This window comes from Danio rerio, chromosome 14 (genome assembly GCF_049306965.1).
Source record: "Danio rerio strain Tuebingen ecotype United States chromosome 14, GRCz12tu, whole genome shotgun sequence".
In the NCBI taxonomy this organism is placed as follows: Eukaryota; Metazoa; Chordata; class Actinopteri; order Cypriniformes; family Danionidae; genus Danio; species Danio rerio.
In genome coordinates this window covers 19,773,396-19,787,252 of record NC_133189.1, presented here as the reverse complement: position 1 = coordinate 19,787,252, position 13,857 = coordinate 19,773,396, and the positions used below count along the sequence as shown (strand labels likewise).

General features: G+C 33.3%; 1 protein-coding gene across 2 annotated transcripts; it reads right to left on the bottom strand.

The window, feature by feature from the left end:
* Window positions 1-1,132: 1,132 nt before the first annotated feature.
* On the bottom strand, window positions 1,133-11,915 carry rnf212 (ring finger protein 212). 2 transcript variants are annotated; one of them, NM_001423279.1, is given in 13 exon segments: window positions 1,133-1,723; window positions 1,826-1,898; window positions 4,922-4,976; window positions 5,082-5,124; window positions 5,438-5,507; window positions 6,817-6,869; window positions 8,977-9,036; window positions 9,120-9,178; window positions 10,411-10,467; window positions 10,557-10,622; window positions 10,697-10,758; window positions 11,297-11,413; window positions 11,657-11,915. In NM_001423279.1, coding segments are annotated over 12 exon segments (858 nt in total). In that variant the 5' UTR covers window positions 11,406-11,413; window positions 11,657-11,915; the 3' UTR covers window positions 1,133-1,572.
* Window positions 11,916-13,857: the final 1,942 nt, after the last annotated feature.

The window sequence follows — 13,857 nt, the reverse complement described above, 5'->3', positions numbered from 1 at the left end:
AATTTGCGCTCCGAAAATGGGTTTCAATAACGTTTTTAATGGATAACAGAGTATTTTTGTGACACAACTTAGAAATGTGTCTGTTAAAGCCGTTATAATCTGTCACATGTGGTTCAAACACGTCAGTTCACGTATCTGCCGTCAGAAATACAGTGCGTGTGTGCGTTCCTGGCCTGTCAGCTGGTAGCTCAGCGGCTTTTTAACACACACACACACACACACACACACACACACACACAGAGCAAACCAGAGTACTGGCATGAAACTTAACAGGTATGAAAGTCGTGCAATTTACAAAAATGATCAATAAAAGTCTGTTACTGATCCTCTGCTGGCTGATTTGCTGTTCATTCTGTTCATTCGCGAGCCGTTTGTGTTTTATTTAGTGTGTTGTTTTTACCACGGTTTGTGTTTTTCTGTCATTTTGAAATGACACTAGCCTATATTTTCACTTTGTCAAAGTTATTAAATCAGTGTGTCAGTGGCACAGTACAGGCTACGTGTGTGTGTCAAACATTTTGGTGAATTACATTTGTTTGGGCTGGTTATATATTTTAAATAAAGAGAAAATGTTGACTTTAGCGATAAGGCTTCATTTAAACTGCAAAAGATGCCGTCTGACAACGAGGGAAAAATGCCTCACAGCAGCTGTTTTCCATCCTATTACATCGCATTTCTTTAAATGATCAGTCCAGGAGATAGTGCTGATGGACAACAGTATTAGTTCAAAGAGGATAAAAGCAGGTTAAATAGATTAAAACTATCGTTTCAAAGCTGTCCAAATGTGACTGTTTACATGCATCAGCTGCCGACCGGAAGTTCTTCGCATTCTCCTTGCGCATACACGCAAAGCATAATGGGTAATTTTGCGTTCCAAGAAAAAGGTCTAGAACAGCACTTTCCAACCAGGCCTTGAATTAGGTCTAGCTTGCTTATTTTGACTATCCCAAATACAGTGTGAGACCCATAAAAGCATATACACCAACATTTTCCGAAGACTACTCACCTTTAAACTCCCGCCGATTTGTTTGGATGAAGCCAAGATTTGATTAGACAAATCTCACGACTTCATCTTTGATGAGGTACCAAGATAACAAACAAGATACACCAGAAAAACTCAAACAAACTCAAGCCACATTAGCAGATGCATCATTTTAATGACTGCGAACAAGGTCTGAACACCTCAGTACAATGGCATCAGTGTGTTAGAGGAAAAACATGCTCTAGAAAACATATTGGATGTGATTAACAGCACATGCTGCTGACAAAATGCGAGTCATGAGGGGGGGGGAAGGGGGCATATTAAAATTCACACTCACAAACCATTCAACGAGGGTCTGTGATTAATCGCTACGATACACAGGAACATTTATGGAAACGAGAGCACAGATGTTCATTGAAGAGAGTCAGTTACAGGTCAGCGCTGCAGTGACTACAGGCCTGCATGCAGATCACAATAATAGGCCTGAAGTCTTTTTCCGAAGAGTATCTTGTAAAAATAGCGCAGGTTTGTGACATATAACAACAGTCTGAGATGTGATTAGTTGTGTTGCTTTTGGACTGGAGTGTATGTCACGGAGGGGGTCCCAGAGAGGACACCGATGAAAATTTGAAGACCGAGGGGAGTTTGAACACTGGCGTTTCCCATGGCGACTCACTGCGGTAGGGCACATTTTGGGATTGACTGATCCTGGGCTCCCGTAGACCACTGGAGAATTCCCTACTGCAAGAGATACTTCTCCAGTTACTCTGGCTGTCCATACTAAGGCAGAAGAGTTTTCCAAGATACAAGACAGTGGAGTCATTCTTTTAGTGGAAGAAATACCTGACAGTGGCACTGAATGGCGCTGAATGGTTACCCAGAGTGCTCTGACTTGATGCTCTGTGAGGAACTGAACCTAAATGGAAGAGACCATTCATTGCAGAACAAAGTATACAGCCAGATTGTATCAATGGATTGGTGATATCATTGTGAAAAGAGTGCAGTTTTGGAGATGTCAGAAGTGCTATAAACCCTTTTGAAAGGATTTGAAAAAAAAAGGACACTGATATATTTGACAAAAGCTTCTACTCAAACTGCCAAAATGTAGCTAGTACTATCAAAATCAAAAGAGTGCATTAGGGCACTCCGCTTTTTTTGGCAGGGCTGGTTTAGGAAGTATTTTTTAATTCATTTTCTCCATAAGGATTTTTACAAAAATGAGATAAACCAAACCAACCAGCTATGAGTAGGGCCAGACGGAATCCATGGACGTTTTTTGCTATTTCTGCTGAGAATTTTGGTAAAAATCTGCGGATTTATGCAGAATTTTTTTGGAATTAGAAAGTATCATAACTAAAACCTTAATATGTGAAATAAAACATATCTTTTTAACTTTTATTTAATGCAAATCCAATTAGATTCACTTTATTTGGTAAACAAAGCAAGTTTCTCCTAAAATATATCTACTAAAAGACAGAAAATTTTACTGTACAAACTGCATCGTACATAAATCAACTGAAAATTTTTACATTAGTCAATAATATTACTGTAATTAATTTATAAACTGAATAAATATAGATTTACACACAATTTACTCAAGTAAATAAACAGAATTAATGACGGGCTAAAAATCTGCAGAATTCTGCGCGTGCAGATTCTGTGTGGGCCTAGCTATGAGGTTAATCACAACACTGAGTTTTGATTTGAACCAAAGTACATGAAAATTGAACGTGAGCTTGATTAATCAAAATTCATCCATGCAAGTTTGGCCACTTTTGCATTTGGAGTGGCGGTCCTTCTGAACGGATGTCAGTTTGGTGGCTTCAGCCACAATACTCTTAAGCACACCCCTACTCAATATTCAGAAGAAAGTACATCAACACACTGAAATAAAATTCTCAATAACCTCTGGTTCACTTTGGTTTGAAAAAAACAAACATCGAGAAAAAACTACATTCACATGAAGCACTGTGAATGGCACAATCAAATTAAATATGGAGAAATATAAAATATTATATTGGTTAGTAGGGGCGTCACGGTGGTGCAGTGGGTAGCACAATCGCCTCACAGCAAGAAGGTCACTGGTTTGAGCCCCGACTTGGTCAGTTGGCATTTCTGTGTGGAGTTCTCTCCATGTTGGCGTGGGTTTTCTTCGGTTGCTCTGGATTCCCCCAGAGTTCAATGCAGAATAAGTCAATTGGGTAAGCTAAATTGGCTGTAGTGTATGTGTGTAAATGCTTGAGTGGGTTTTTCCAATATTGGGTTGCGGCTGGAAGGGCATTCGCTGCGTAAAACATATGCTGGATAAGTTGGCGGTTCATTCTGCTATGGCGACCCCTGATTAATAAAGGGACTAAGCCGATAAGAAACTGAATGAACAAATTAATTTTTGTTATATAAAAACATTGTTGGCTCTATCTGTAGAAACAATATATTTCAGGTTTATTGCAAAATACTATAGGCAGACCTATATCAGTTATGTCATTTGTGGTGCTTCACAGAAGTGGGCAGAGCTAAAGATCTTTGCTCATTCATAGCTGACTGGTGGAATTTAATGCATTATGAATAATGTCGTTTTTGTTTTGAAGTTGTACTTGAATTCTTGTTTCAATTCAAGTTGTATTTAATACTTGCATAGAGCTTTTCACAATAATTATACATTTCAAAAAGGTCCACATTACATTAGTCAAAATCAGAAAATTTGTGTAAAACAAACTCTGATTTTAAGCATATATTTAATTAATGCAAACAGAAGGGTTCAGAAAAAGCATATACAATTGATTTACAATGCATGTCTATGTGTAATTGTTAAACAGAAATTTGCTATAATTTGAGCAAAAAATAAATAAACAAATAAATGGAAATCTTATTAATTTAAATAATCCAAGTACTGATCTGCCTTTTTCAAAGACAACAAAATGTTTGGAAAAAATAAAACTGTTAATAAAAGTAAGTACATGACAGCTTTCACACAAGATAAATTGTGTAAATAAATTCTAAAATTCTATGAGTCAAATTCATTCATTTATTTTCTTTTCAGCTTAATCCCTTTATTAATCAGGCATCACCACCGCGGAATGAACTGCTAACTTATCCAGCATATGTTTTAGGCAGCGGATGCCCTTCCAGCCGCAGCCCAATACAGGGAAACACCCATAAACTCTCACACTCACACACATACAGTACACCACGGCCAATTAAGTGTATTCAATTCACCTGTACCACATGTCTTCGGACTGTGGGGAAAACTGGAGCACCAGGAAGAAACCCATGCGAAGACAGGGAGAACATGCACACTCCACACAGATATGCCAACTGACCCAGCTGGGGCTCGAACCACCAACCTTCTTGCTGTGAGGCAATCATGCTACCTACTGTGCCACTGTGACGCCAAGTCAAATTCATGTAATATAAAAGTATTCAACTAAATATTTTGAATTATTTTGAAAACAATTACATAAAATAATAATAATAATAATTCCTTACATTTATATAGCGATTTTCTAGACACTCTAGACAAAAGGGGGAATCAGAAACTGAAATTAGAACCTGTTTATCATAAAATATTCTTAGCACAGTATCATTATTGCATTTTTTTTTTTAGAGAGTTTTGTTAACAATAGTGGTACAATAATACTGTTAAACATTGTAAATATGCACTGTAAAGGAAAGCTAATTTAATTAATTAAATAAACTATATGTTCATAATTTCTTATTTAAAGGATTTAAATGTAAATAAGAAAAAACACTGGTTATTTTATTGGTCAATATGTTGATTGTTGTTGTTGATCAGGATAACGATTATAGACCAAATTATCTCTATTAGTGCATTTATAACAAACCCAGTTCAACATATCCAACATGCATATATTTTATCATATACAAACCAAAAATATCAAGAGCAGAGAATATGAAAACAGCATAACATTTCTGACAAACCTATGCGGCAGTTTTGCGGTGAGCTTCTGAGACAAATTCTGCTCAAAGCATCTGTCTAGATGGAGAAACAGAAGTATAGGATTGCAAGGTGACAACAGAGAAGTGTGTACTCTATTACAAATCACACAAGAATTATATATGGAAAATAGAGGACGTTTACTTTGTGAGAGCGTCCCCTGCTGTCCATTTCTGTACTCTCAGCTCTGAAAACAAAAATATTACAATCACAAGCACGACCATCCTTGTTTAAAGCACTGGCTATTTCATAGAATTTTGAAACTTTAATGAAACAATGATATAAAAAACAGCATTTAACAGATAGCTGAAATGAATATGAAATTAGATATAACCTTTTACGGTTTCGTTATTATTCTTTACAATTGATTATCAAATGTTTTAGAGTTTCTAATTATAGATACAATTACATACCTATATGAAATAAGAACACGTTTTTAAAATTTGAATGGTTATTTGAACCTTCTATAGAGATTAAAGCTGATCAGAATGTATACTTACAGGCTAGCATTGGATAAGGATCGGGACAGTGAGAGTGGAGAACAAAAGGGGATTTTTGTCACTGATGAAGCTGAAATAAAAGTAAAGCAGGTCTTATAAATAGTATTATACATCACAAAAACAAAAGTTTATCACAGTTACCAAGACTAAAATATTTGAAACTGCTGTAACAGTGTGGACAGCCTGATCATAATGGAAGCTTGTTTCCGCAGCCAAGTGGAATATTAAAGAATATTAAAAAAGGAAATTGCACTTTTCTTACTCGCAATTGTAAATTTCCCTCTCTTAGAAAAAGCTCAAATTGCAAAATATAAAGTCATAACGGTGGGGGGGTGGGGGTTGAAGTCAAAATTGTGATAATCTAGCTTGAAATTATGAATGGAAAAGTTTGAGTCTTTTGTATCTCAACCCTGAGTTTATATTCTGCTATGACTTTTCTTGTAATTTCTACTTTGTAATTCGGAATTCTGACCTATGATCTCACAATTCTGGGAAAAATGTAGAATTACAAACTATAAAGTCCAAATTAGTTGTGAAAAAAATAACAACTTTAGAATTCCCTGATAATAACTAAGAATTGTAAGAAAATACATTGGATTTGCAAAATATAAACTCAGAACTGTAAGGGAAAGAGTCTGAATTGTGAAATACTATAAACTAAAAATGATGTGAAAAGGCCAGGATGGGTCTTATATATTAATTCGGAGTTTATATCTTGACTAACAGTATGGACTCACAGCTCTGACTGTATGTATTACTGTACTGTATGAACTTACAAATCTGAGAAAAAGCAGCAAGAACTGCAAGCAATAAATTCATAACTATGAGTAAAAATGTTCTGAGAAATAGTTAGATTTGAAAAAATAAAAACTGCGAGAAACTTTAGAATTCAAGTGACCTATTTGAGAATAAGCTTATAAGAGAGAAAAAAAGCTGAATTTTGAGATAAACTGTAACAATTATCTTTTTTTCGGTCACACTTTACTGTAAGGTTCTATAAGTTAATGGTACTTAATGTATTTGTTAACATGAACTAATAATAATAAAAATCTACATACAGCATACAGTAGGTCAACGTTTACTAATGCCTTATTAATAAAGTTGTGCTTGTTAACATTAATTACTGCACTGTAAGTTAATAATAGCGAACAATGACTATTTTCATTGACAAAAGATAATCAAATACTGTAATAAATGTGATGTTCATTGTTTGAAAATACATGAACTAAAATTAACCAATCAACTATTTTCTGTAAAATGTTAAAATACCATAAACAATAAATTCAGTGGCAACATAATTTATTCAGTGGCAAAAAAGGACTTCAATACAGTATGTAATTGTGCAAATCTATTAGGATCTAAAAATGAGCTAAACTCACCTGGTAAACTTGCTGAAGGTAAATCTCGGTTTGACTGTAATGCCAGTCTTGAACTATAGAGATGTAGAGACAAGTGTTGCATTAAAAAAAATAATAATAATAATTAAAATAAATACTGTACATTATCATGTGTTGTATTTTCTTATGTCACGTATGTATACACTGTAAAATTGCTGAATTCAACTTGTTGTCCAAACAAAAATCGATTTAGTTAACTAAACAAATTTAAGTTGATTAAACAAAAAACAATTAAGTTGTAGTAAAAAATCTCAAGAATTGTTGTTTCAGCTCATTTTACACAAGTAGTTTAAACAAGCAGCAAAAAAAAATTGAGTGTATGCCACATTTACAGTAAATATGAAAAGTATGTTTTGCTTGACTTGGCTAATGTTTCTTTATTTTTTGTATCTAATGTATTTTCTGTAGTCATTATTCCAGTCTTTAGTGTCATGTGACACTTCAGATATGATTCTATGATGATCATGTAGTGCTCAAATACATTTATTTTGTATTATTATCAGTTAAAAAAAAATAAAAACGTTTTTTTCCAAAAACTGCCCAGGCCCTGAAAAGATAGTAACATATGTCAAAATAAAAACCTGACATAGTTTTCAAGACACCTGCGGTTTTGGGGTGAACGTTTGTTTTCCAGTAAAAAATGATCCTAGAGCTACAGAGGAATGGCCGAATGCCAAATGCAGATCTCAGGCCAACTGAGAATTCACTGGTTGACTTGACATTGACATCTCCATGCTAACTGACTAAGATTGAGCAGTTCTGCCAAGAAGAACAGAGAAGACTGAACTGGACAGATGTGCAGAGCGGGATCCACACACTATCCACTTAAGACTGAATCTGCAGCCAAAGCTGCATCTTCTTAATGTTGATTTTTTTTTAATATAAAAGAAAATGTACTGGTATGCGGCATGGTGGCTCAGTGGTTAGCACTGTCACCTCACAGCAAGAAAGTTGCTGGTTCAAGTCCCGGACCAGTTAGCATTTCTATGTGGAGTTTGCATGTTCTTGCCCTATTTGCATGGGTTTTCTCCGGGTGCTCCGGTTACCTCCACAGTCCAAAGACATATGGTATAGGTGAATTGGGTTAGCTAAATTGTCCGTAGTGTATGAGTGTGTGTGAATCAGTGTGTATGGGTGCTTCCCAATACTGGGTTGCGGCTGGAAAAGCGTCCGCTGCTTAAAACATGCTGAAATAGTTGTCGTTCATTCCGCTGTGGCAACCTTTGAAATAGAGACTAAGCTAAATAAAAATGAATAAAAATGAATGAATGAAATTTTGATATTTATATGAATGTAAAAAAATATGATATGAAAATATTAATTTTTTTATACGAAAGTTTTCTTGACCAATAATGCCACAAATCCTAAACATAAATAAAGGTATTTCTTCTGGGGTTCAATGTTACCGAAATCTTTTTTCAGAGTGTTTGAATGCTGGTTGCAAGCCCTGTACACTGAAAAAAAAAATTACTTGGTTTGGTAAAATCTAAGAAATTTCCTGTCATAATTTTTCTACTATTAAATGTAATATTACATGTCACGCTGAACTATAACTAGTAAAATATTAATTATAACTTAGTAAAATATTAAATATTTACAGATTTACTTCATGTAATAGTTGAACTGGATAGAAAAGATTGAATATTAGTATTCATTTACTTGTATTGTTTAAATGTTTTCTATTCACTGCAAATAAATCAAGTACATTTTAATAGAAAAGTATTGACTTGTTGGGATAGCCAGGAATGCTGACTAAAACGTGACATGCATTTATTACAAATATATAAAACAATTGAAGTGTAAGTATCACGGAAATCTAAAATAACATTTAACTAATAATATTGACATAATTTGATAAAAGCAATGTTCCTTTTGCTAAAAAAAAACAAAAACAAAAAAAAATCGAAATAAATATTAAAAGATAATTAATTACATTTTACTTAATTTATTTAGGTGTTAGGTTAAACCTTAAGTCAATGTTAAATGATATTGACAAGCTCACTGTACTTGATATAAGATTTAAGATATAAGATAAAATTTACTTGAAATATACTTGTGCAACTTATTACAAGGATTATATCAAATAAATCTAAAAGGTGATTTTCTTATATTCAATCTATTCAGAAATGCATATTGAAATACCTTTGATTTTGAACAGTTGTCTCCAGCTTTGATATGTAGGCATTCTGTTCCGCTATTTTCCTGTAAAAAAAATACATAAATAAAACAACAACAAATAAGACAAACAAAATGAGTGGCTGTATTACTGAAATACTTATACTTACTTAGACATCATCTGCATCTCTTGTTGCATTTTCAGTCCTTCTTCCTTCATTCTCTCAATCTGTGCTCAGGAGTGTTGTAGGACATTAATTTGACTTGGTAAACAAGAATCTTACCTTGTGCACGTTATTAAAAAAATAATCGATCTTTGCATCCACTTGTCTCCACATTGCATTCACATATGAAAATATGAATAATGCTATCCTAGGGCTGGGCGATTTTGCCTAAAATCTAAATCTTGATTAATTGAACATTTTACCTTGATTACAGTTGATGAATGATTATTTTATGTGTTCACTGATAAGTTTTGTACAAAAAATATGCACACATGTAATGTATTTACAAAAGTATGCATTTACATGAAGACTGTGTTGGATACCCGAGGGGTCATGTGACTCCACTCGCGGTAGGGTAAGTAATTGAAAAAAATGACCTGGAAAAATTAGACCAATTATAGGTTCTAAATGTTGATTTTAATTAATCGCCTAGCCCTTTGTTATCCAATAAGGTCTCTAAACGCAAATCAATGCATTTAAGAGATAGTTCACCCAAAACTGAAAATACTGTCATCATTTACTCACCCTTGTTCCAATTTGTTTTGTTCGTTTGTTCTGTGTAACACAAAATAAGTGTTTTGAGGAATCTTGGAACCATTAACATGATTGACATGGCTGGAAGGAAAAACAAATGCTATGGAAGTCAATTCTTCAAAATATTTTCTTTTATGTTTAACAGGGAAAGCAAATCTCAAACTGGTTTAAAACAAGTAAAGGGTGAGTAAATGATGACAGAATTTTCAGTTTTGGGTAAACTATCTCTTTAATTACAAGTATCTACAGTTACAGTTTTAGTAATCCTTTTAATATAAAAAAAAATCTATTGTTAGTTTATGTTAGCTCAAATAAAAAAACATGAAATAAAATTTTAAATCCAGATCCTAGATTCGAGTAGGTTTAAAATTATAAACCTAAAAAGAAAAATTCCACACTCAGTAGAAAAAAAAACTTTAAAAGACGTTTCTGGAATTTTGTTTTAGAAATATTTTTGACTGAAAATCATGTTAAAATAAGCAAAGATAACGTTTAAAAAAATCTATAATATGAAATTTCCAAATCTGTGCAGTTACGAGTCATTCTAATCGTCACATCAATTTATAATCACCTTCAAAATGCTTCTAACAAGTTTACACTACTCTAAACAAATAAAAAACTAAAATATATTTCTTTTTTCATAACTAATGTAGCGTGTCACCAAACCATCAGTAATGTTCACATTAAGGTCAGATGATCTCACCGTCTGCTGATAGTAGGCCAGCAATCTTTTCTGGTGTTTGCCCTGGAATTGTAAGACCTGAAAAGCATAAATAACAGAAATGTTTATGTCATGAGTGCATGCCTGATTAACATAGCTGAGCTCTATTCAACTAAGCACAGGATTACCTTGCTTATCTCTGAGAAGTACTTTACAGCAACTGAACTGATATCTGAGAAAACGTCTGAGCAGCTCTGTAAGAGCAATAACCAGATTAGTGCATAGTTTGTTAATAGTAATCTCCATGACAAAAAGTTTGGTGTCTTACTTTATCAGAAAGGGGAGAGATCTGACATTTTGCTTTGCAAATGAGACACAAATTTTGCTTTCCTGATGTGGGAAACAAAGACAGAATTTCCCCTGTAAAACTGCAGAATCTCCAGCAGAGGTCAATATATCCACATATTTACTTTCTTTGAGCCACACTATAGTAAAATACTTGGTAATTCTAGAGTTGCAGTGGTAATACAACCATAGCAAAATAATACCAAATGACTCAATATACTGTTTCTAAAACTACAGTGTATATTGTACTACAATACATCACAGTTTACTGCAGTAGTATAAAGGTATGCTAAAATATAGTATTTATTATTTAATCAGTTAATCCCATGTTGAGTGGTTCGTTAAGAAAAAGTAACTATTATACAGTATGCTATACTTTACTATAGTATGGTTCAAAAACACTATGTGTTTACTATACATTACTATAGTAAGTTATATTTCTTATGTGGGATATCGTCAATGAAAATAGGTTACGTTAGTCAATTAGACAAAGCATTAACGTTAAACACCTAACGTTATTTGTAAAAACACTATGTCCTCTGAATAAAACAACCTGAACGCTTTTGTGTTGAGGGTGTTTTACCTCTTTGAAAGCACACATTGCAGATGATGTGGCCGCAGCTCGTGACCGCCATCTGACGCTCAGGGCCGGATGATGTGAAACACGCGTTACAGCAGATCCAGTGAGACATTATTAATTCTGTGCGAGTAAAATAACTTGTTTGCTAAAACTTCCATAAGTGAGTTAACTGCCTTCGTCATTTCATGTAACAGCCAATAACAAGCCATACATAAAATCTGTTGCTCCTCCAATTAACTTATATCTAACGTTAACAGTTAGGTTCCTAACTTCTGAGCTAACGTTAACTATACAAATAATCTTTTACTTTAAATTTTACTCTAAGGTGTGTACAAACGTTGTCGTGGTCACTAAGTTACATACCTGTATCCTCTTTTATTGATGTCTTAACTGATATCAGTAGTGTACGAACTAAACTGTAGGCTTGCTAGGTATAGCAAAAATAGCTAACAAAATAGCAGATTTTGGAACGGTAACGTCATCGTGGTAAAATCGCGCTAACTTACGACAGTCAGCGACCGTTTCCGCCTACACACTAAGGCTCTTGAACTTAATACATATTATTAACTTTACTACAGTTTTTTGTTAATACGTTTTAGATTTTTTTCTGATGGTGGTAGCACTTTTACTATAGCAGTGACGTTGTAATTAACCCTTTTAGGGTGTGGGTCAAATTACATAGAATTCAATATAAACCACATTTGATTATGAGAATACAACTAAATAAGTCAGATATGAAAAGTAAACATTTGGCATGGATAACGTTAGTTTAATTATAGATAATTCTCACACATTCTTAAAATTACTACTAAAATATTTAATTAAAGTATTAATTATAATATAACAAGAATATCAATAAAATGTTTTTTAATTATTTAAAAAAGATATTTTAAAACGTATTTAACAAATAAATGCAATTAAAAAAAAACATTTTATTTTAACAATTTATAATTTTAAAGTGAAGTGATGTTCAGTTCAAATGAATAAAACAGTACTAGCAACATTAAAATTAATTATTTCCAGTAAAATTAACAAACAACTAGATATATGTCACTGACACATGCAATTGTTTAGGATAAAAGTATCTGTCAAAGGCCTACATGTAATTAAGACATGAGCTTGTGTCATAACGAAATGCATATATTTTTTATGTTTTGTAGTACCTAAACAAAGGGCTGGGCCGATAAATGATATTATATTGAATCGTGATGAAGTTTATTTAAATAACAATGATAAGCTCTGGACCTTTTTTACTCAATATTAATCTAAGAGCCAATCACACAGCAGAAATTTGCAACAATGAGAATCTAAAAGTGTGTTTATATTATAGATGTAGCCTAACGAATTTTCGGCAACCGAAAATTTATCGGCCGAAAATGTTATGCCATTAATGAACCCTCTGAATTGTGTGGCCTCTTGTGTGCATATTTTGGATATGCACTCAAAAAAACGATTGATGGAATTGGCAAGATGCACATAAATTCTAAAAATGTGCAAAAAAACAACAACATATGCACATATCTGAGTAGGATAAACTTTTTATCGATAAGTAAAGATGTGTAAAAAACTGCGATGGAAACATTTTTATGTACAAATTCCATTATGCTCATTAAAAAAGGTCATGTGATTTTGTTAAAAGTGATGATAAAAATGTGTGCAAATGGACAAACCAGCAGGCCGAGCACATTATAAAACATCTGAAATAATGTTTTGGTCATTCTAAAACGCCGCAACCATTTCAGTAATAGTTTTATTATATTATTAATGAACTCCAGAATCAAGAGCATCTGTACTCCGCGTCTTACGCCTTCAAACGCCACTGCATGTAGCATTGCCTTCTGCGGTGCAAGTCATTTATTAAATGAAAAAAAGATTCTTGCAGCTTCTCCTACCGCAGCAAATTCCGTTTTTACTGATGATATTTGGCACCAGGTAATCAGGAAGTGACGATTTTGTTCTCTTTGACTCGTTGGATAGAAACACTGCTTTATTCGCATGTCTTTTATACGATAATCCAGTTTTACGCAGAAAGTTAATTTGCATTTTTGGATGTAAACATGTAAAGCTATTGTTTGTGTACTCTTATAAATCATTAACAACTTATATTAAAAAAAATATTGTTATTGTTCAATATGAAAAAATAATTATTGAGGTAGCTTTTTTGCCGTATCACCAAGCCCTACTTAAACCTGCATTTTCAGAAATTTAGCAGATCAAATTAATCAGCAATTGTTACAAATATTTAAAGTTCATCATCAACATCAGCTTGTTGAAACTTTATATGCGTGCTATGGTCATGAGTAAGAAAAACATTAGAACATGTTAAATAAAGAGATAAATGAAAATTAAATATAATACAATTTCTTTAAAGAAAAAAATAAAATAATTTTGGGTAATCCTGAATGGGGTATACTGTATGCACATGGACTTTTAATTTTAGCCAGCCAGCCTCTTCTATCCAGCCAGCGCTTACGGGGAACTGTCTTTAAATTCAAAATTGCCACGTTTAAGCTCTTATTTCTTTAAAAATCAGTGATCTTCACTGACTGATTAATATACAATAT